At 38.6% G+C, this 23,675-nt stretch overlaps 1 protein-coding gene across 1 annotated transcript in view; it reads left to right on the top strand.

The window, feature by feature from the left end:
* The first annotated feature begins 18,069 nt into the window (after positions 1-18,069).
* Positions 18,070-23,675, top strand: part of LOC149774856 (cell adhesion molecule CEACAM5-like) — a 38,998-nt gene continuing 33,392 nt past the window's right edge. Inside the window, exons 1-3 of the mRNA XM_089944666.1 lie at positions 18,070-18,180; positions 18,631-18,871; positions 20,350-20,625. Of these exons, the coding sequence (XP_089800792.1) occupies positions 18,070-18,180; positions 18,631-18,871; positions 20,350-20,625 (628 nt within the window). The remainder of the gene's footprint in view (positions 18,181-18,630; positions 18,872-20,349; positions 20,626-23,675) is intronic.

Raw genomic sequence — 23,675 nt, 5'->3', positions numbered from 1 at the left:
GGTTATTAAAAAAACATAAAACATGAAGCCGATAAGAGTGAAGTATTAGAGTTGAGATACAAAATGTTGGAAGTGGCAGGATTATACAATATTATATTGGAAATCTGCCACTTCCAACATTTTTGTACTTTCATGTCGAAAGGTGACATAAAAATCGGCAGAAAAAAATCACCCATGACATGCCAAGTCGAAAACGGGGCGAACTAGCAGACTCATTTTATTTTCTTTATGTATTTTGCTACTTCACCCCTTTTCTGTACTAACTCTAATATTGTTGTGTCATGACATGACGAAACTAGCAGACTCATTTTATTTGCTAGTTGTGCTCGGGTAGATTGTCACCGTGATTATTTTATTTTTTCAGATGCACTAGTGATGTTAGGCATATTAGATAAATGATAATATATATATTATAGTAGAGATAATATGTTAGCAATAAATGATTTAGTGCAAATACACCGCGGTGATGGATACTACGAGATAATAAAAACTGCGGATCCACCGGGTCTTTCCGAGGAAGAATTGGAGTGTCGGCGGCAACAGCAAGGAGAGGCTACAATGAAGGTTTTGAAGACGCTGGCTGCCATCTGACGGCGGCGCGATACTGAGCGATATCGACAGCGACAACAAGAAATCAAAAATGGTCTGCAGCGGCAACAACAACAACAACAACAACAAGAAGTACAGCGACTACAAGAACTGCAGCAGCAACAACAACAAGAACTACAGCGACTACAAGAACAGTGGCAACAGCGACAACAAGAACATGCGCCGCCGCGACTTCCACCGCGACACAACGTCAAAAAACAGCGTCTAAACAACCGCAAGTGGTAGCGCGGGGTAAAAAAAATATTGTTCGGCGGGCCCAATTAAGCGGTGATTTCCTGCTGCTGTTGTTGGTGGTGGCTTTTTTCGGCTGGTATCGCGCCAGAAACTCTTCGATGGTCGGCGTTTTTGTGCCCCAATTGAGCGATCTTAGTTTTCGTTGGTTGTAGTAGTTGAGTGAGGTTCTGTAGGCATTACGACCACAACCGTTACAAAGTTGTATCTTGCCGCGGACTCCAATGCCACACTTTAAACACGGTCTTGATCCGGCGTTAGCTCCTGTTCTCATTGCATAACTGTGGATTGTGCAATATTCACCGGTGCATGGTTTTTCGCAAATTACTGTCGATTTGGGAAATAACCATTTGTATTTATTCTCTGCCATTGTTATATACTTTTGTGTGTATTTAATATGTTATAACGATATCATATTTCTTTTTTGTTGTGCTTCATGAAACGCCTGAATCTCTGCGACGAGATCAGCGATGATTTTCTCGAGATTCTCTTCCCTGACAATCAAATCTTGAATATCGGCGGTGATACTATAAGTAGCGAGCTCAACTTGTTCCGGAGATATCGAATTATCTGCCATTATATAACAAATACTTTTTGTTAATTATCTCGCATAATTTTTATTATACTGTTATTCTGGTGTCGCGAGGGTTTATTTTTTCGGCGGCGTGCCATCAAAGAATAACGTGGCAACGATAACATAATGATATGAAAATTATAGAAGAATCTTGGAATCGGCGATAACAGTGGATCTCTCAGAAATTATAGCGCCACGAAGTATTTTCAGTGTTTTGTCGCGTGTGATGAAAAACCTGGTTTTCCGAGAAACCCTGGTTTTATTCACAACTCCATGATTATCACTGTTTTTATTTTTTCACCATGATTTTTACATGATTTTCACAACATACTCGCATGATTTTTCCAACAACATCAACAGCAGCTGATAAATTTTATAATTGTTGATGCTGTTGTAATTTTTGTTATAATTTTTATTATGATTTTTATAAATGCCTGCCCGAGCGACATACCTGTCACCGAAGCAAGAGATAGAAATATTTCAACTGCGCAGCAAGTGCAAGGTCATCGACATATGTCGGCGATATCATATCGGGACGCGACGGTGCTACGAAATCTGGGCCCGTGACAACAGTGTCGTTGAGTTTCCTGCGGCACTGAAAGGAATTACTGGAGGTGGTAGTGAGCGGGCTAATGCTGCCAAAGAAGCTATTAATTCTCTTGATGAACTACTTTCGTTACAACAATCGAAACTCACCGCAATGAATCTGCGTAAGGTCGCGCTGGAGAACAACATTGCAACGAGAGAAATCACAATTGGCGAGTTAGAACAACTTGATATTGACCGAGAAAAAGTGGCACAGGAACTAACTGCGGCGCGAAACGACGCCGAAGAACTCGCGAGGTTACGTCGACAGCGTGACGATAGTGATCTGACACTACAACAACTGCGCGAGGCCGTCGATAATTGCACCGCAGAGATACAACGATACCATCAAATATCACAGGATAAACAAAACGAGATTAAACTGCTGCGTACCAGCATCGACCGCGACAACGATGCGCTCCAAGAACTTCTTCGGGCACGAGATTCTGCCCGCGCCAACATAAAAAAAATACAGGACGAGAATGAGAAATTGTGTCGGAAGTATGAGAGCGTTACCAAAATCATTGAAGAGAATCGAAAAATTATCGATGAGCTTGATCATATTCGATTAACGCAGCAGATTCGGCTACAACAAGAGTCTGTCGAAAACGCAGTGGAAAGAACTATAATGGATAACATTAACTGAAATTGCGATAATGACCTAACGCTGTTGTGTTGATTCCGTCGCGAGTGAATCTCTTGTCGTCAAAGTTATTTAGTCCGACTTTTGTAATCTCGTCGGTGACAACTTCGTGACGATATGATCTAAAACCTCGTGTCGTTACAGTTTTTAGTGCGGTGCCGGGTGTTCTTGCCAGCGCATCCATGTAGTCGTCGAAAGACAATTTAGTTTTGACATAAACGTTATTGACTCCTTTGGCCTTCTTCACGGTAACATCATCTTCGGTGATCAGCGCGTACATCTTTGATCTGAGTCCACAGAATTCGCGAATTGGCCTAAACACGAGTTCGTCTTTGAATTTGCCAATTACTTTCTTGTTCGTTATGTCGCGAAATTGGCCCATGATGCCGTTCGCGTCCACATCTGACAGATCAAACAACTCGCGGTTGTTAAATATTTCCTGATAAAGATCATCACAGGCAACCTCATAACGAGTGAATCAGTGTCGGTCATCAACAGCGTTGACGCCGGGAAATGTTTTCGAAAGAACCCGTAGTGAAAGTCATATATAATCGTCTTCGACAAATCCAGCACTGCCGCGCCAACATAAATCGGTTTATTCAGATTTATTGTCCGCTGTTTTCTTGTGATCATGACAAGTCTATGCGAGATTCTCTTGGTATGCTGAATATTACTGTCGCGGACTAGTTTATTGCGCCGGACAACATTATTTACTATTTCGACGTTGACTCGCCTGTGCACATTTTCCATTGTCTTCCCAAACACAGAATTGTTCATGAGCTTGAAGAAGTCCTTCTCAAAATCAGTCTTCGCGGCGGTTCTTCGTGCGGTGTTCGCATCTATATACGACTTTAACCAAGGTCGTTGTGAGAACTGCAGCACACGATGAACTTTCTTCTGGACAAGACCAGCATCAAGAGCTTGTTTCAGCAGCGCCCAGTGACAAATGTAATTGTGTTTATCGAATAAATTCGGCACGAGTTTGTTATAAGGACAACCGCCGTTTGTTCGCAGTGCTAGTTGTTGCGGCGACAACATATCATCGCGAATCACGATATGCTCTGGCAAAAATGGATAATAATTATGTTGATCATGTAACCGCGCCGGGTATTCGACGTCGACCTCAACGAAATAACCAACATCAGGATCGTTGTGTTCGGTATTAAACTCTTCTGGTGGAATCCATTTGAAACCGCCATACGGCAACGGTGCCGACATAGTAGTGCCATAAAGATTATTCGCATCTAAGTAACAAATAAATTTGCTGTCGAAGGCGGGATCAGTGTCGTGGAGATATTTGTTGTTGGCGCAGGAATATTTCTTTGTTATCGTCGAAATCCCGCCGCGAGTTCCTTTTTCGATGAACAAGTACATGTCAGGATCTGTGAGCAACTCAAGTTTGACCCGGGAGTGTTTCAGTGCCGCATCCCACGACAGACCGGGCGCGGAGAAATAGTGGGCAGGATCGAGTTTATACTGCGTCATCGAGGTTACTCTGAACTCTTCGAAAACATCAGTCAACAACAGCACATCTAACTGCAGATACGCGTGATGATAGTCGCCGAAAGTCTCGCAGTGGAAATTGTCCCACGCAGTGATCGCTTGTTGATACTGTTCATCGGTGATATCGCTGCTGTTTAGTGAAGAATGAAATGCTTGTTGCGGCGGAAGTGAGCGCTCGTGAAAGATCCACGGTCCAGTAAAATGCTCATAAGGAAATATTCCTTTGAATATCTTCTTGTCGCAGAACTGCTCGGGAAAATATTCTTGGTGTGCCGCAGGTTACTACAGTTTCGTGCCAGATTGTCCAGCGATGAGTTGATGAATTGTATACTGTCGATAAACCTCAGATTGCCAATAGTCAACGATAATAACCTTTCAGAGTTGTTGGGGATACAACCAATCTTGATATTGTTGTCGTTGCAGTATTTGACTATTTCGGGATGACCAAGTGCGCGAAGAATAAAGTGTCCATCATAACCTCGAAGATTGTGAAACACAACCGGGATAAACTTTTGAAACTGTCTACACCGCTCATGAACAGCTCCAATATATTTGTCCGCGAAAACATTGACTAGAGGAACTTTCTCTGCCGCCAGTGGTTTTCTGCAGCGATAGCAAGTGTTCGTGGACTTGTATGATTCGAATTTCGTGTATTTGTCATCGACAGCAAGTATCTTTGTTATTCGTGCCTGTTCTGCAAATAAATATTTTAGCATGTGAACCTCCGGCGGCAAATCATCGTGGTGATTGACTCGATAAACAGGAGATAACACCGAGTATTTGTCAACGATACAGACAGTGTTGAGACAATAACTCGCGGGAATATGTTGCTGCACACATCTAGTGTGTCGTGACCTGCGATTGGAGTTCACGGGGACAATAAACGACTCAAAGTCGCCATAGATAATAAATGGCATTTTGTTCTCGTGCTGATATTTCCGGAAACATAGAATGTTGTTGTTGGCGGTCGGAGTAACAACTGGAGCCACCTCATAACAGTATTTGTTGTGTTCGGCAAGTTTCTGTTGGCTGGTGTATCCTGTGAGACAACTATAACAGTGATACATCTTACCATGATGTGCAGTAGCTGATGAACTCAAAAACCGACTAAAATGTTTTATCCAACAATAGTGATTGTTCCACAGCAACAGATTAACCGCTGAGTCGTCAATTACATGCTTCGCCGTGGGAGAAATATCGTATGGATTTGGTTTCAGCGTTTTCTTGTCAAGTGTGTACACATTAATCCCGCTGGGAAATAAAATCTGATTTTGTGTCTCGATTTGTCTGATTTGTTCCGGGGGCGTCGGAAAGTCAGTTCCGGTCAGATCAAGCACATGTTGATGCTGCGTATACTTGCTGACCCGGTCGGGATTTTTCGCCGCGGGATACAACGTCGACAACAGCGCCCACATAACACACTTATGGTCGCTGTTCTTCACGTTAACACAAGCCCGCTTTGCAATGATAGAGTCCGGCAGCGGACAGTAAGTGCCCACCCGGGACATACTAAATGAGTCTGCACGAACTTTGATTTTATTAACTTCATCGACAACCCAACCAGATCCTGGTATTTGATGTTTCTCAAATACTTCCTCAATACTCTGGTGAAACGCGTCAGCAACCGCATCAAGATCACTTGCCGCATAAACAATTTGATGGTGCGCGCGAAGATCTCGTTGTGCTTTCTTTGTTGGATCGCTTAACGCGCTCATTTCAACATCATAGAGGAGATTAACTTTCAACGCCGGATATTTCTTCAGCATCGGTGGCAACACAGCCTTGATAATCTCGCGAATATCTTGCGCGTCAATTCTGTTATACTCTGGCGAATCGGGAATAAATGTGAACTCTTGACCAAGTCCCTTAAACGTCTCTTCGACGTGAAACTTACCTAACCGAGTGGCAGTAAGATGTTTCTCGAGAAACGCTATCTTGTCCAACATCGCTGCAAGCTCCACATTTGATTTTGGCCACTCAACACGGCCTGGCATAAGGGCTTTTAGTTTTTCAAAGGCATCACGACGACGCTGCATTGCTGCCTTGATTCCACTTGACATTCTATATTATATATTACGATACACTTTTAATTGTTCAATTTATATATTAAAAAAAAAAATAATAATTTGATATCATGCCAATTTCAGCAACGAAGATTGATGCCGTAATTGAGTCGCACTACATGACAAACCCAAAATCAACACTACGAATTAAGCCCCACCAGGATAACATCAGAGCATCATCAAAAACCCGCTATGGAACCAAACTGTTGGGTAAGATACTTGAAGACAGAAGCACCACAGCAAGAATGCGACTACAAGAAAAATTAGCAGCAAAGAAAGCACAACAAGATGCTGTATCGGGCACAAATCAAAGTCCCTAACATAAACTTTTCATGATGTTGGCAACAGTTGATGCTATTTCACTGTAGCCCAGCAGCAAGTTATTATATTGTTTATCTGAGCGCTACAGGAATTATTTTTTTGAATACACTTTTTATTAGAGATAAAATATAAGTATAATGTGGGTTACCCCCAAAGGAGTCAATAACGTTTATGTCAAAACTAAATTGTCTTTCGACGACTACATGGATGCGCTGGCAAGAACACCCGGCACCGCACTAAAAACTGTAACGACACGAGGTTTTAGATCATATTGTCACGAAGTTGTCACCGACGAGATTACAAAAGTCGGACTAAATAACTTTGACGACAAGAGATTCACTCGCGACGGAATCAACACAACAGCGTTATGTCATTATCGCAATTTCAGTTAATGTTATCCATTATAGTTCTTTCCACTGCGTTCTCGACAGACTCTTGTTGTAGCCGAATCTGCTGCGTTAATCGAATACGATCAAGCTCATCGATAATTTTTCGATTCTCTTCAATGATTTTGGTAACGCTCTCATACTTCCGACACAATTTCTCATTCTCGTCCTGTATTTTTTTTATGTTGGCGCGGGCAGAATCTCGTGCCCGAAGAAGTTCTTGGAGCGCATCGTTGTCGCGGTCGATGCTGGTGCGCAGCAGTTTAATCTCGTTTTGGTTATCCTGTGATATTTGATGGTATCGTTGTATCTCTGCGGTGCAATTATCGACGGCCTCGCGCAGTTGTTGTAGTGTCAGATCACTATCGTCACGCTGTCGACGTAACCTCGCGAGTTCTTCGGCGTAGTTTCGCGCCGCAGTTAGTTCCTGTGCCACTTTTTCTCGGTCAATATCAAGTTGTTCTAACTCGCCAATTGTGATTTCTCTCGTTGCAATGTTGTTCTCCAGCGCGACCTTACGCAGATTCATTGCGGTGAGTTTCGATTGTTGTAACGAAAGTAGTTCATCAAGAGAATTAATAGCTTCTTTGGCAGCATTAGCCCGCTCACTACCACCTCCAGTAATTCCTTTCAGTGCCGTGGGAAACTCAACGACACTGTTGTCATGGGCCCAGATTTCGTAGCACCGTTGCGTCCCGATATGATATCGCCGACATATGTCGATGACCTTGCACTTGCCGCGCAGTTGAAATATTTCTGTCTCTTGCTTCGGTGACAGGTATGTCGCTCGGGCAGGCATTTATAAAAATCATAATAAAAATTATAACAAAAATTACAACAGCATCAACAATTATAAAATGTATCAGCTGCTGTTGATGTTGTTGGAAAAATCATGCGAGTATGTTGTGAAAATCATGTAAAAATCATGGCGAAAAAATAAAAACAGTGATAATCATGGAGTTGTGAATAAAACCAGGGTTTCTCGAAAACCAGGTTTTTCATCACACGCGACAAAATACTGAAAATACTTCGTGGCGCTATAATTTCTGAGAGATCCACTGTTATCGCCGATTCCAAGATTCTTCTATAATGTTCATATCATTATGTTATCGTTGCCACGTTATTCTTTGATGGCACGCCGCCGAAAAAATAAACCCTCGCGACACCAGAATAACAGTATAATAAAAATTATGCGAGATAATTAACAAAAAGTATTTGTTATATAATGGCAGATAATTCGATATCTCCGGAACAAGTTGAGCTCGCTACTTATAGTATCACCGCCGATATTCAAGATTTGATTGTCAGGGTAGAGAATCTCGAGAAAATCATTGCTGATCTCGTCGCAGAGATTCAGGCGTTTCATGAAGCACAACAAAAAAGAAATATGATATCGTTATAACATATTAAATACACACAAAAGTATATAACAATGGCAGAGAATAAATGCAAATGGTTATTTCCCAAATCGACAGTAATTTGCGAAAAACCATGCACCGGTGAATATTGCACAATCCACAGTTATGCAATGAGAACAGGAGCTAACGCCGGATCAAGACCGTGTTTAAAGTGTGGCATTGGAGTCCGCGGCAAGATACAACTTTGTAACGGTTGTGGTCGTAACGCCTACAGAACCTCACTCAACTACTACAACCAACGAAAACTAAGATCGCTCAATTGGGGCACAAAAACGCCGACCATCGAAGAGTTTCTGGCGCGATACCAGCCGAAAAAGCCACCACCAACAACAGCAGCAGGAAATCACCGCTTAATTGGGCCCGCCCAACAATATTCTTTTTACCCCGCGCTACCACTTGCGGTTGTTTCGATGCTGTTTTTTGACGTTGTGTCGCGGTGGCGCATGTTCTTGTTGTCGCTGTTGCCACTGTTCTTGTAGTCGCTGTAGTTCTTGTTGTTGTTGCTGCTGCAGTTCTTGTAGTCGCTGTAGTTCTTGTTGTTGTTGTTGTTGTTGTTGCCGCTGCAGATCATTTTTGATTTCTTGTTGTCGCTGTCGATATCGCTCAGTATCGCGCCGCCGTCGGATGGCAGCCAGCGTCTTCAAAACCTTCATTGTAGCCTCTCCTTGCTGTTGCCGCCGACACTCCAATTCTTCCTCGGAAAGACCCGGCGGATCCGCAGTTTTTATTATCTCGTAGTATCCATCACCGCGGTGTATTTGCACTAAATCATTTATTGCTAACATATTATCTCTACTATAATATATCTGTTATCATTTATCTAATATGCCTAACATCACTAGTGCATCTGAAAAAATAAAATAATCACGGTGACAATCTACCCGAGCACAACTAACAAATAAAATGAGTCTGCTAGTTTCGTCATGTCATGACACAACAATATTAGAGTTAGTACAGAAAAGGGGTGAAGTAGCAAAATACATAAAGAAAATAAAATGAGTCTGCTAGTTCGCCCCGTTTTCGACTTGGCTTGTCATGGGTGATTTTTTTCTGCCGATTTTTATGTCACCTTTCGACATGAAAGTACAAAAATGTTGGAAGTGGCAGACTTCCAATATAATATTGTATAATCCTGCCACTTCCAACATTTTGTATGTCAACTCTAATACTTCACTCTTATCGGCTTCATGTTTTATGTTTTTTTAATAACCTATTTTGTCGTGTCAGAAAGTGCTAAGTAGCAAATTTTATGCAATAATATTATTATATATCTGCTCCGACCTGGTATGTCATGACCGTTTTTTTTAATCATTTTTTCAGGGTCGATATTAGTGTCAACTTTAAAAATGTTGGAAGTGGCAGACTTCCAATATAATATTGTATAATCCTGCCACTTCCAACATTTTGTATCTCAACTCTAATATTTCACTCTCATCGACTACTCTTGTTCGAATCTCTCAAACCATCTGTTATACTTCCATATGAAAAACTTTAACCATACCGTTTGGTCATCAGTTGCTAAAATGTCTTTGATAACCCACGGCGACTCATCGTCGTCGATAATCATCTCGCGCCATATCTGCAGGTTAAAACAATCTGGCTTCGGTCGCTGTAGATAGTGCAGTATATATTTTCCTCGCCTCGCATTTATCTTGTCCTTAGCTCTGGCTTCTCCACCGAAGTATCTTTATAGCTGCTTTAGTCCTTCTTTAACCGATTTTAGTGTCTTTGGTCCTCGCGCCCGAATTATGTTCTCGTTGACTAACTCCTGATATTTCTCCGGTGATTTCAGAATTATTTTCGCGGCGTTGTTAAGGTCGACTTCGACCTGATCTTGATAACTCACGCACGGTGGCAGATCACACTGCGCCGTTAACGCATTAATGTGTTTTCGCCTGTACTTCAGGTGCTTCTCGTCTCCGTAACATTTTCTTGTGTCGTCGTATAAATTATCATTACCGGTGTGTCGGATCAGTTTTTCCCCGGCATCTCTGTGGTTGTAAGTCGAGTCGTGATACGCTTGCTCGACAATAGTTGGTTGTTCTTTGATGAAATTTCGTTGATAGACTCCGCAGGCGTATTTAAATTTCTTCTGGTAACTATCACACCGGTCGTCTTTGTCGTACTTGTAGTATTTTATTGTCGGCTCCTCTGGGCCAGAGTTCAGCAGCTCTTCAAGATCAAAATCTTCATCATCGTCATTCGACTGTTCTGATTGTTCTCGCCGCGGTGGTTTCATCGAATCCAACATACGCTCACCAACGCTCTTTAGCAACCACGGGTCAACCTTACTGTTGTCGCAGATTATCTCATCGATAAGTTTCTGCTGTTTTTTTCTCCCGCCGTTCTTTCCACGCGACATAACTGTCCGGAGCTGCTCCGATATATTTGTATCCTGTTCGCTCGAGCATCGCAAAGAGTCTTTGGTTGAAATATTTCTCTGAGTTGTTCTGTTCTAACCTAACACTGATAAATGCCCGGCCATAAGTGCTATTGATGTCTGATGTGCTCGGAAGACTAAGTTCTTTTTTCCGGTCGGCCTCACTCATCTCACTGTCATTTTGTATTATTCTCGCTATGATATCGTCGTGCGTCAACAATCTCGTATTGCCTCGCGCCCCAGAGTAATTTATTTTTTCAGCTGAATAATAAATTTCGCTAATATTTCTGAATCTGTGGATGGCCTGAATCAGTGCCTCGACCGATCCAATCATTCCCGAGAATACATACATTCTAGTAAATCTCTCATCAACGATACTAACTCCCGCTTCTAGTGTGCTGTTGAAAATGATTACTTGCTTGTCCTTGAACGCTTCCGTGACATCAGAGAAATCTTTCTTCTTCTGCGCGGCATCGGTGTCAGCGTGATACTTACCTAATGAGACTTCACGTTGTTGTCCTTCCACGGCCAGTCGCTCAACATGTCGCTTAGAATGACAAAACACCGCAACGTGATTATTCCTGTCCTCTTCGACATATCTCCACAACGAAGCCTCATTGTTTTCATGCGAACTAATTTCTGTGATAGTTTTCCCAGTATCAATTTTGTAATTGTTTATGAAGAATTTTGGCTCGACTCTCATCGCCCGCAGTATCTCAACATCAGCGTCGTTAGCATAAGCCTCTAGTGTGACCCTTTGTCCCACCAGCAGCATTAACTTAGTCAGCTTATCCCAAAGTTTTTTACTTTCTTGCGGTGACTTGTTAAATATTTGTCGCAACATACCATGGAACTGGTCCAGGATAAGTATTCCAGGCGCCTCAGTAACTCTGCTTATCGAATCTATTTGTATAACTACGCGCTGTTCATCACACTTAATTTCTCCAGTTATATCTGAGTATAACTTGCAATTATTTTCCGCAGCAGTCTTCGCTGATAATGTCTTTCTGTAACTAATATATAACACAGACTTCTCATCTGCGATTGCTTTCCATGTCGCCTCAGACTTTCCCATTCCACAGGCCGACCCATCTATGTAGTCCCCGTCAATGATTCTGCAGCCCTGTCCTCCCAAATAACAAGGTGGTTCAGTATATTTTATTGCCATATTTCTCGAAGGAAACTCTCCCGGATATTTCCGGGTTCGTTGATACTTCAACAAATACTTTATATAGTTTGGATCTCTTTCCGTAACTGGCAGCGAGTTAACAATCTTCTCGACACGATGATCTTTCACCGTACTGATTAAATATTTATTAACTCTGTTCTCATCGTTCTTGTAAACCATAACATACTTCCCAGCACCAAGACTTCTAGGACACTTGACCATATAAAAATCATCGTGATTGACCACAAGCACATTTTCGCACTTATCCGCGACATACTTCCCATTCCACCCGTGTCTCCGCTGACAGATCCCACAGTGATGCCCCGGTTCACGACGATAACTCATCATGTTCCCACTACTCCAAACCATCTCATGGATTTGATCAGTCGCTCCAGTCAGCGCCATAGATATTGCCGCAACATCTTCCGAGGGTATTTCTCCATCGCACTCACTTCTCTCGACCTCAACCTCAACATTTTCACAAATCGACACCAGAGATTGATAGCACGTCAACCCGTCCAAAGATCTCTTGCACACACTTTCCGGTTTATCCGATTTCGTCCCAACCAGTTTCAAACTATACAACCCCGCTTGTGCATCCACGTTTTTCCCATATCGCTCTGCCAACGATTTCAGCACTGATTTATGCGTCTCGTAGTCCACGATGATCTCCGGAAACACAACGTGATGTCCATGTGTCGTTGTATAAATAAATTTCTTCTCCCCAGGATACTCTCGTTCACAAAACTTTTCTAATTCCGCCACTGATTTCTTTTCATCCAGATCGATTGCCAGTCTTCGCCGCCCAGATTTCAGCAAGATTTCATTAACCCTGATTTCCCCCAGATAGCATCGATTGAACTCCTCCACAACAGTCTTATCAAATTTACAATCCCACACATGAAATTTGCCCCGCTGTTGCACAACCGGCACAATTCTTATTTTGCCGTCTTCGGTCAAATATTTCTCCACAGCACTCTTCGTATCAAATTCTAGATACATCTTAGTCTGGTGCATTTTTTATTATATATTATATATCACACTCTTTCTCTAATTGATTTCTCATCATTAGATTTCCCCGTAGATTTCCAATGTGATATTTCCACGATTTCTCCCGCCCCCAGATCATCTTCTTGATTTCTGATTCTATTTCTTTTTGATTTCTTTCTTGATTTCCTCTTAGATTTCTCAAACTCGATTTCCATAATCACTCTCTCCTGCTGTTGTTTTCCTGTTTTGAGTTCTTAATCGGTTACTGTGTTTGAATTCTCAATTATCATTACTACTGGTTATAGCACCTTCTATAGGAACCTCCTAGTGGCCCAGTAGTCATCAGTTTCAGCAAGGAGCCATTGATAAATCCTCTGCCACACTTCTATCTTAATTTCCTATGCTTTACCATCCTTCTGAATTTGAGATAGCAGGGGTGAGTTTCCAAAACTGGTGTGCTACTTGATGTATGTGTGATAATGATGTATGAATATGCTTAGTCTATCAGCTTGTTTAGATTTGAGGTCATTTATGTTCTTCAAAGAATGCATGTATTTTGTTTTATTTTATTGAGAATAGAATTTCCATTAAGTTGGTACAGGTTTTTATGACTGGATAACTTACCCTGAATTGTGTAATGTGGTTTGCGAAACATGATTATTGGGTCATGCATATTTGACACTGTTATCGGGGGGAGTGAATGTCCCTCCGTATTTGGTTTTCATTATCTAGGGATTGACCGCCCTCGATGTTATTGCCCGGTTCGAGTAAATATAAATATAAGTGGTGAAACTTATAGGTGGAATAGATAGAGAACTGAGCAGGTATATAGGACAAACCAACACGAGCCCCCGTACATGTAAACAAACAATTTAATCAATTACATACAAACACTGTGAAAATTCATTATATCAGGAATGTACTCTGCTTTTAGAAATTTAACTTTCTCCGAAATACAAAGAAAACGCAAATAGATTTACATAAAATAGCCAATCTGTTTACTGATAGATTTAGTTCATCATAGGATCGAGTGGACAGTCGAAGTCAACGTCTTGTATGATTTCATAACCTTCTCGTCCTCAGTCTGTTTGCTTCCTCTATCGCTGTTCTGACCCTTGGATCTCAGGATGATACTTCCTACCATCCGTCTCAGGACACTCTCAGAATAAGTCTTCAGAAATTAATATGTTGCAGGATTGCGTCATAGGATAATCGTCTCATACGTCTCATTTGTCTCAGGAGCTATTTTCTCCCATTTAAATAAATGTAAATAGAGACAACCTAAATTTCCCATTATTTATGAAACAGTTAATTCTTCATTATTCTCCCTCGTTATCAGATTTCACTATCAGTGCTAAACAGACGCTAAGGCTATCAATTGACTCCACATGTCCTATAATGACCCTAGTTAGTTAAATGGCTAATTCATTACGCCTTGACCTTACAAATTAACACATATGCAAGGCCTGGGGTTCTGAGCCAGCCTCAATTTACACAGCGAATAAATAGGATACATCACATCAATCAATTACTAGATCATTTCTGTCAATACACACTTATTCTTAATCATACGTGAAATCTTCTAAATTCGGCAAATTCACACGGGTTCTTGTAATCATATTAACTAATATAATGTATTAAATTCTTAGAACATAATTTTTATGCAAACAAGACGACAAATTCAAACAATTCATCAAACTTATCTAAAGAAGATTAATGTACAACTTCCTGTGCGTAAACTCAACACAGTTATACTTCATAAAGCAAATTATTACACGAATGTAGAAAAAAGATTCATGCAGATACAAATAAATAACTTCAGCTAAGCATTATATATGGCATCAACAAATTACATGGAATTGTCACACTACCTTTGCTTTCAACGTTCCTCCCTCTAATCGGTAAATTAGTTCGTCAGTTCCTTTCGACAATAGTCCCCTTTTTATACAACAGTTGTTTTACGGAAATTTCTTGCAAATACCCAGAGTCGTAACCTTTGGGTCTCCTCTTGTAGGAAAAGTTTAGACTGATTAAAATTCAATGCGGTTGATATTAAAACCTATGAAATTTTGTGTTGGAACACGCCCTCTCATTTAACGTACCAATCAGAATCAAATATCTCTGCCGCCTTTTTCCAGAGGCGCCAAAGCCAGGGTCAGCTTGACCCTGGTAGTTTGAGTAACAGAGTTTCTGCGTTCTCTCAATTGTGACAACTTTACCATGAAAATGAAGTTTTCCTTGTCCCAAATTGTCCGCCTGGCTGCTGTATAAACAAATGTTTAATTGGGAACGAAATTCTCCCTCTAAAGGACATTACCGTACACGGTAGTATGGCGATATGATATGCGTCTGTCTCAATAAATCTAATTAATGGTTGTCTGGTCTCAGCTAATGTATTCTTGTTTCCACTAATGTATTCTTGTTAGATCAACATAAAATTTGGCACTTCACAGACACCCACTTGGACCACATAACCCAACCCAATCTACCCCATGACATGGAACACACATGTTTCTTGGTGATTTGCATATATTTTAGTTACACATGTAAACCAATTATATGTTTCTTTTACGAACACACAGATCATTCTGAAATTTGCAACATTGGTGCAAACTGACATATTAATGTCCATTGTAAGTCCTTGGTAGAAAACACAGATTTCACCAGTCATGTTTCTTCATCTATGGTTATAGCTCAATATTTAATCTTGAGAAAGCATTTTAGAGGCATTTCAGCTAATACAAATATCTTCATTCATTGTTACTCTTGGAGATTTTGGGTTCTGTCCTTGAACTGTTATTGAATTTTATTTACATATTAATCCTGTATGAACCATAACATTGCTGCAGACTGGGAGTTAATATGCATATCTGGGTAGAAAAAAATGACTTTACTAATCATATCTCTTCATACAGAATTTTGTTCAGCATGTAATCTTGTGAAAGCACCAAGCATATTAATGGTATGCCTAGTAGCTTGAACCTGAAAATAGAATATGATGGAAGTCTTGCTAAAGTGAGGTTGAATTGGACTGTACAAGATGCATTGATCTGTGTAGCTATGTATTAGCTTCACTGAATAATTGTTTACTTTGTGGACTCAAAGACTGTAGCCTCAAGAATATCAGTTTAAAGCAAATAAATATGTAATAAAAATAACAATGTCATTCTTGTCAAGCTCGTTGAATGTAAAGTCAGATTCAGTGCTGTCAAACAATAAGGTAGTACAAATTAATCTCAGTGAGTTATTTCTCTTACATTTGAATAACCTGAGACCCTAATGTTTTCTTTGAAATTCATGTACAGCATGAAACAAGTTAATCCTTGGTTGCACAAAATTGTACAATTTCACTTGGTCTTTATTAGTAAAACATTATTTTTTCTTATGCAAAATTAACCGAAATGGACAAGAATAAAATGAAAATAAAAGTAAAAATGCGGTAGAACAAGGCTGAGTATACTTGAAATTACCAATAAGTTTTGAAGTTACTCAGTTACACCTGTCATTCATTTAGCACCAGGATCAGTCATCTGTATCATGTAGCAGATATTTCATAAAGCAAACTCTGGTCCTTTCTTGCTTAGTCAAATGTTTTACTTTCGCTGCAGAAGTGTTTTCATTAAGTGACAAAGATACATCATGAAAAGAATTACTGCTGTTTCACGCAAATGATCATTTACAGTTCCAGAAATTTTTACTTAGTATTTAGTTTGATCTTTTCTGAGAAACAAGTTTCATTTTGATATTTGCTTGCTCAAATAAGAGTTTAAATTACTTGCACAAATGAATAATTGAACCATTTTCATCATATTTTTATGTCTGATTTTGGCAGATCATATTCTGCAATGACCCTGCTTATTTGTATGTCTGTCTGTTAACATTTCCATTTCTGCATGAGAACTTCATTTCTACAGTATGAACCAACCATTGCCAAATTTTGCTGATAAGTTTCAATTTGTAGGAACCCAAACATTTTTATGGTCAAAGGTCAAGGTGACCAAAGAAAGAAAACTGGTTTCTGCACAATAAATTAAGATCTCCACCATCTAAAGTTACTGAACCTTGCAGAGGTGGTGCTACACAGTTTCACATTTTCCATAGGGTTAAGATTTTAAAGAAAGAATTTCCCCGGCTTTCCTCACTGGTTATACTGGCTATTTAAAAAAGACCTTGTATATCTTAGGTATAATTAAAAGAAACCTTTAATTCCCTTTATTTTGATGTATGATTGATGGGTGTACTATGGGTTATAGAGTGTAGAGCTTGGCCTTACTTCAAATGTGAACCTTTCAAAAAAGTGCTAGCTCTACTTGGTCATTTTCACTTCCTGAACTTCAGAGGTAAATTGTATAGAAAAGAGCCGATAACTTTTTTTACATTTTATATATTTGGTAATTCATTCATTGCACTTTCAGAAGCTGGTATTGTCTAGTCTGGCAAAATTCATTTGCCCTATTTTAATAGCTGCTATGTATGGTGTACTTTAGACTAATTCAGACTGATTTTTTAACACAAGGGAGCAGTCATTTTAGTTAGCAGCATGCTTAAATCGTGTAAAATTTCCAAAAGTACAATATCCAAAGAAATATCATCTACATTGCATTACTATAGCATATAGATATGCCAACATTCTCTCCATTGTGCATGTTTTAAATGCAAACTACTTCACCTTACATACGTAACTCTCTCTAAAGTACATATTAATTGGTGAGCGCCCCCAGCTGGCTTATGCTTGGAATAAGAAAGAAACTTGTACCTAATGGGGTAAAAAAAAAATCAAAGGTCAAGGTCACTATTACTGAAAAGCATTTCTGCAAAATAACATTAATGGTGTATCTTATATCTAGATTAAACCTATTGGATTGCTTACACTTGGAGTAATATAGAGGCTTATTGATTTTAGGTTGATATAATCAAAGAACAAGGCCAATGTGACCAAAAGAAGCAGAATGTTTTCTGCTTATTATCATTAGTTCTACAACACATACCTCAACCAAGCTTTATACATAGTTTGTACTTTATGCAAGGTAAATGCCACTTGATTTTTGGCATCAGTTAATCAGTGATCATGGTCAAGGTAACTGAAAAAAAAAATACTTTCTTCATAATAACTTCATTATATATCAGATATCTGGCCCAAACCTTGTGGATATCTTGCATTTGGGATAAAGAATAAACTTGCTGATTTGGGGGGTAAAATGGTTGAAAGGGCAAGGTCACTTGGACTGAACACTGAAGAACAGTGCATTCTGCACAAAAATTATGCTTTAAACCATTTGCCCTCACCAGAGTTTGTGGACGACTTGTTGGTTAGGAATGGTTGATTTTGGAGTCAAAAGGGCAATTGTTAAAGTCACTGACTGAAAGTAGAAAAATGTTTTCTGCATAATGACTTTAATTCTAGACCACTGTTTAAATTACAACAATTAAAGTATGGAAGACAGCTTTAGCAGTTAGGGTTCATTAAAGTAATAGATTTTGATGCCAAAAAGTCAGAGGTGAAAGTCTAATTAAAAAAATAATGGCTTCTGTACAGTAATTATTGTTCAAGTTTACATACCTTGACCTGAGTTCCAACACTACCATACAAGTTTATACATAGAGGGACTATTGAACAGGGGTTGAACATAAAAAGCTCTAGAGTACACATGTTAAAAATATAAAATATGTTGTTTAGTCATATTAGAAAACTGATTCAAATTGATTTTTTCTGGCATTTATTTTCATCTTTATTGTCAGTTCCAGTATCTTCTGTACAGCTAACAGATGGAACTGGTCAACCACTTGTTACACCGGTGCCTATACTAGATGGATCCAATAAAGATTTTCGATGTGATACATCCCCTAATGGAAGCCGACCACGTGCCTTTTTTAACTGGTACAAAAGATCAGAGAACCAGTCCCCAATACTAATCCAGGATCTGTCTATTTCCACACCAGGCCCAAAACCAGAGGTTGACTTGTCAGTAAACATATCTTACAGTACACTTACACTGATGGGTAACAGGTCTTATCATAATATGTATATATACTGTGAAGCACAGGATGAAACCAAGAGAGGAAATTTTTCAAGGTCAAGAGAGACTCAGCTTAATATTTTGTGTAGGTACATCTATTTAAATTTGATATTAGCAGTGTGTCAACTTTGGGAGTTGCATTGTTACTTGAATTCTTTCTTACATTATCTTCAAGAAGATATTTTCTTTAAGCATGACAGATAATTATGGGATATTAAATACTTCTGTTAGTTTCAGTTTTTGCAGGTAATTTATATTGTAATGTTACAGAACCAAATTATAACATGAAAGAATTGTTTACTCTTCTGGATGCACATATGCTGTAAATAATAATTATTATTATTATTATTATTGTCATTTTCATGTAGATAAATTTGTGAACAATAGATTGGGAAACAGCTGTAAAATGTTAGAAAATTAACAGCTGGTATGTCAAAGTGATGCAGAAATTAGAGAGGAGATATTAACAGCTGATAATTGCGCAGTGGAGTAAACGTTTCCAAAGTGATTATGAGATTTTGTCCAACACTGTCATATTTTGATGACGATATTTATGCCTTGAATTAGTTTACTCTCTTTCTCATGCAGAGATTATCTTTCAGGGAAAACAGTTACTAAAGTTTATATGCAAGGGAGCATCTTGAGCAGTTTTATCCAGTCTCCATAATTGTTTTGAGCAAATTTTCAGTATTTGGTTTGGCTAAAGTGTGGGGATGACTGTCTGGAGTTTTCACTAAAGTTTTCTTGTGTTAAGTGCATGCAGTATGTCCTAGATACAAATGGTTCAATTCTGACCTTGAAGTTGATCATCATTGTGGTCATTTTTAAAAATGTTTGTTACAGCCATTCTTCTGAATGGATTGTCATATTATCATGAACTTATCAATGAAACAACTTTTGGATCTCTCAGTTGTGGCCATATTTAAGTTCTCACCCTTTCTCCTGAACATAGTTTGATCTTGATACTGATAGACTTTTTCATACAGTTAGTACGATAAATACCATAATTGATGCAGATTCTAATGATTACCTTGAATATCATTTACCGTTGTTCACTGGTTGTGACTTTTTATAATAGCATGCAAATACAACAGTTACAATATACAATAATTATGGATTTCGACAAAAACTAATAATGGATATATCTTAACAGTTCTGACTGAGATGACTGAATAATTTATCCACATCATCAGGTTTTGGTTCAAAGGTGATGACCTAGTTGTTTGTGCTGAATAATGTTAGAAAATTTCAACTCAGACAAATAAGAATAGAGTTTAAAAAATGATATCCTGGGGTTTCTCAGTAACATTTTAGATTATTTCAGTTAAAGAAATAAAAAGATTAAGAAGAGGGACATATTTTTTTTGGTGATTCCTGAATTTGTTTTGTGCAGTGGCACTGATCCCATTTAGGAATTCTTGATTTTATGAGAGTAATACAAATCAAAATTTGATCTTCCAGATCCACCAGCTGTCCAGCTTTTTCCCAACGCATCAGTTTTTAATGTTACGGAAGGCTCACCAAAATTTGTATATATATGTAATGTGACTGATGCCAACCCGATGCCCGGGCCAGATGATTATAGTTGGTTGCTTGGAGGCATTGTTATACAAGGTCAGAGCAGGTCATCTTATGAACTGTTGAATGTAGAGAAATCTCAAGATGGTGTGTATCAGTGTATGGCCAGGAATGAGTATGGAACTGGAAACTCTAGCACATTGGATCTTAATGTACAATGTAAGTATACATGCTTTGATCTGATGTTCATTATGCAAAAGGCGGATCATACCTGAGTACTCATTTAAAAGGATACTTATGAAATGAATCAGATAATTTGTCTTTTGTGATCCTTTACTTCAACTCATAAAGACATAAGGTCATTTGACATGGTCAGTCTTGTAAGATTAGTTTATCACATGACAATGGATACTAATTTGATTTGCAAACATTGGTGGAGTAACATGACTTATAAGTACATTGAATGTTCTGGACATAATACCTTCATCCACTTTGACATTACAATGTCAGTTTTGACATCACACATTATTCGTACATGTGGAATATGAGAAATATGGTGTTATTAATGTAAATACAAATGAGGTTGTGTTAAATGAAAATGTGATGCAGACTTTTATAGTTATATTTGGGAAAGAACTCCTTGGGATCATCTTTGTATCATAGCATTATTTATTTTTGGTTTAGTTCACCAGATCTAAGGCCAAGTATGCCCTGGTATGTTCATGAATAAGCATATATTTTGTTTAGAGTTGCTCTGGACAAATCTCTTGGAAAAAACATAATTTATTACATTGCATTGGATTTTTGTATCATACAATATACATACACTTACTGTTGTTAAGTGAGTTACTTTGTGTGACTCACCAAGACATTGGTAGGGGTGTATATAGTATTACATTTTTCCATATGTCCTGCAAGCACATATTAATACTGTACATTCCCATGGTGGATATTAAGCCATCTGCACTTCTTTCTATCATGGAGTGGATGCAGTGGTCATTATGGATGTCCACATCATGGTTTGTGTTGGATGGATTAAGTTTTATAACCCTAGTTTTGAAAGTCACATCAATATAATGATGTAATAGTGGACGTCCACTCCATTATGAAGAACTTACCTGTTGGCTAAGCAACAGTAAACAGCTTAGAATACTCATTTTAAATTGTACATACCGGTAGTGCTATTTAATGATCATAGATTTGCCCATTAAAATTAATTCACATATGTGTATTGTGAGAGATGAAAATGAATTTCCATGTAAAGAATCCTGAAAATATTTAGATGCTTCCAAAATTATAAAATGTTTCATGATAGTAACTTTAATTAGATAGAAATGGGGTTGGGGAAAATGATGCATTTAATTGAAATGGAGAAAGAAATCACATGTAAGTACTAGTGGGTTTCATTCTCTTTAAAATTTAACAGTGCGAGAAATGCTGTGATTTTTTTCATTCCCCATTCATTTCTTACTTAGAAGAATATGACTGTCCCAGTTGTCAGTTTTCATTACCTCGCAATTTCTGAGAAAATAAATCATATTCCTGTCAGTTTCATGCAGGTATATCTTGATGAAAGGTCGTTCAAATTTGCTAGGCCGGCTACTAAGCAGCTACCCTATGCCGACACCAAATGGTGTTGATGAATTCCAACTTTTCGACAGGCAGTGGACTCTGTTCCTACACCCCAACATCAATGTCCAATATCAAAAATGGGGTGGCGGGGGTCAGAGAAAACTCAGACTATCCAGGAATGAGATCAAAGTACACAAGAATTTCATCCATGTTAATAATCATATTGTCTTTAAAATCATCTTCTCTTCTGGCTTTAATGAATTCATCAAATGATTTTATTTTTCACCAAATATTCTGGGTGACACTGGGTTGTTGATGTGTGTGAGCAAAGCACTATATTGTGTCACATTAAAAATTGTTCCAATGTTTCAGTTTGTTTTTAAAGGAACCAAAGTTAGCTTCCACATCTCAGCCATCTTTGTATATTCAAAAAACAATTTGTCACACATAAAGGAATAGAAAGTTGTCATTCGAGTTTGGCTTGCTTTGTAGTAAATTAACCTTTTTATTAATACCCTTTTTAAAAAAATCTGCTTCAAATTATCCAAAGCTGGCTTCCAAAGTCAGCTTGCTTTTTAATAAAAACAGGCTTTGTCTTTGATGTCCTGTTGGTAAGTTCAAACACTGAGTCTACTGCTTGCTGCCAGTTGTTTGTTCACCACCTGGGCTTCTATTTGCTTGGCATCTGTAGTTATAATTAATATGAAAATGCATTGATGTCTGCAGGTAAATAGTATACACAGCAGTAACTTACATTAATGATACTTTTTGTAACCCACCCTAGCGAAAAAGATTATCACTTGCACTCAAGTGAATGTATTTTCAAATAATGATTTTTATTTGTGAGATACTGTCATATAGTTGACCTGGATATAATTCAGTCTTGGTTATTTTGCACATAATACTGTGTAATGTGTGAATGCCATGTGTCTCAAGCAATCTCTCGGCTGATTATTTCCCTCTCATTTGTGATTTTGTTGGATCCAGTTTTAAGTTGGATAACATAGTCAAACCTTTTGAGTACAACCAAGCACGATTTGTTTCTCAATGTTCATGTCAGTGAAGAATGTGTTGTGTGTTATTTGACGAAATGATACACACTGCAGTATGGAAGACTGCACTATATATACAGAATTTGTAGATATATTTTATTCTTTAATTTTCATGATGAAGAAAAAAGGAATAAATGATAACAATAAGTTTGTTTCTTTTTATTATCAGATAAGTGTTTTATCTATTTAGTTGCAATGTATGGGAGGGAGGGCACAAATTCAGCAAAAATTTATTTTACCATATGTTCTGGAACAGGAAAAAAATAATTATTTTATCATGTCCCAATATATACAGTAAACGTGGTAATTATCTTAACCCAGCAACATGTTCAGTACATACTATTCATTCCAGATGTGTTCCACATGCATAATCAAGTAGTTTACTCATCATTTAATAACCTCCTTTAAGTGATGTTTCTACGTAAAATTGTATCATGTCTGCTTTGGTCGGTTTGAAAGCTACACTACCAGTGTGTCGCATGGTTAAATATGTTACACTGAATTCTCATTGGTGGTTACTGCTTGTTCTTTCCCAGTTATACAATAACCACCAATCAGAAATCAATGTAGCTTATTCCCTGAGTGACAACCAGGAATTATTGCCAAAGCAACAGAGAAACTTCATGCAGAAGTCATTAATTGATA

The sequence above is a fragment of the Sinohyriopsis cumingii genome, unplaced genomic scaffold, assembly GCF_028554795.1.
Source record: "Sinohyriopsis cumingii isolate HCF-2022 unplaced genomic scaffold, ASM2855479v2 utg000127l, whole genome shotgun sequence".
NCBI classification, from domain to species: Eukaryota; Metazoa; Mollusca; class Bivalvia; order Unionida; family Unionidae; genus Sinohyriopsis; species Sinohyriopsis cumingii.
The sequence above is the reverse complement of the archived record's forward strand: the minus strand, read 5'-3'. Positions and strand labels throughout refer to the sequence as shown.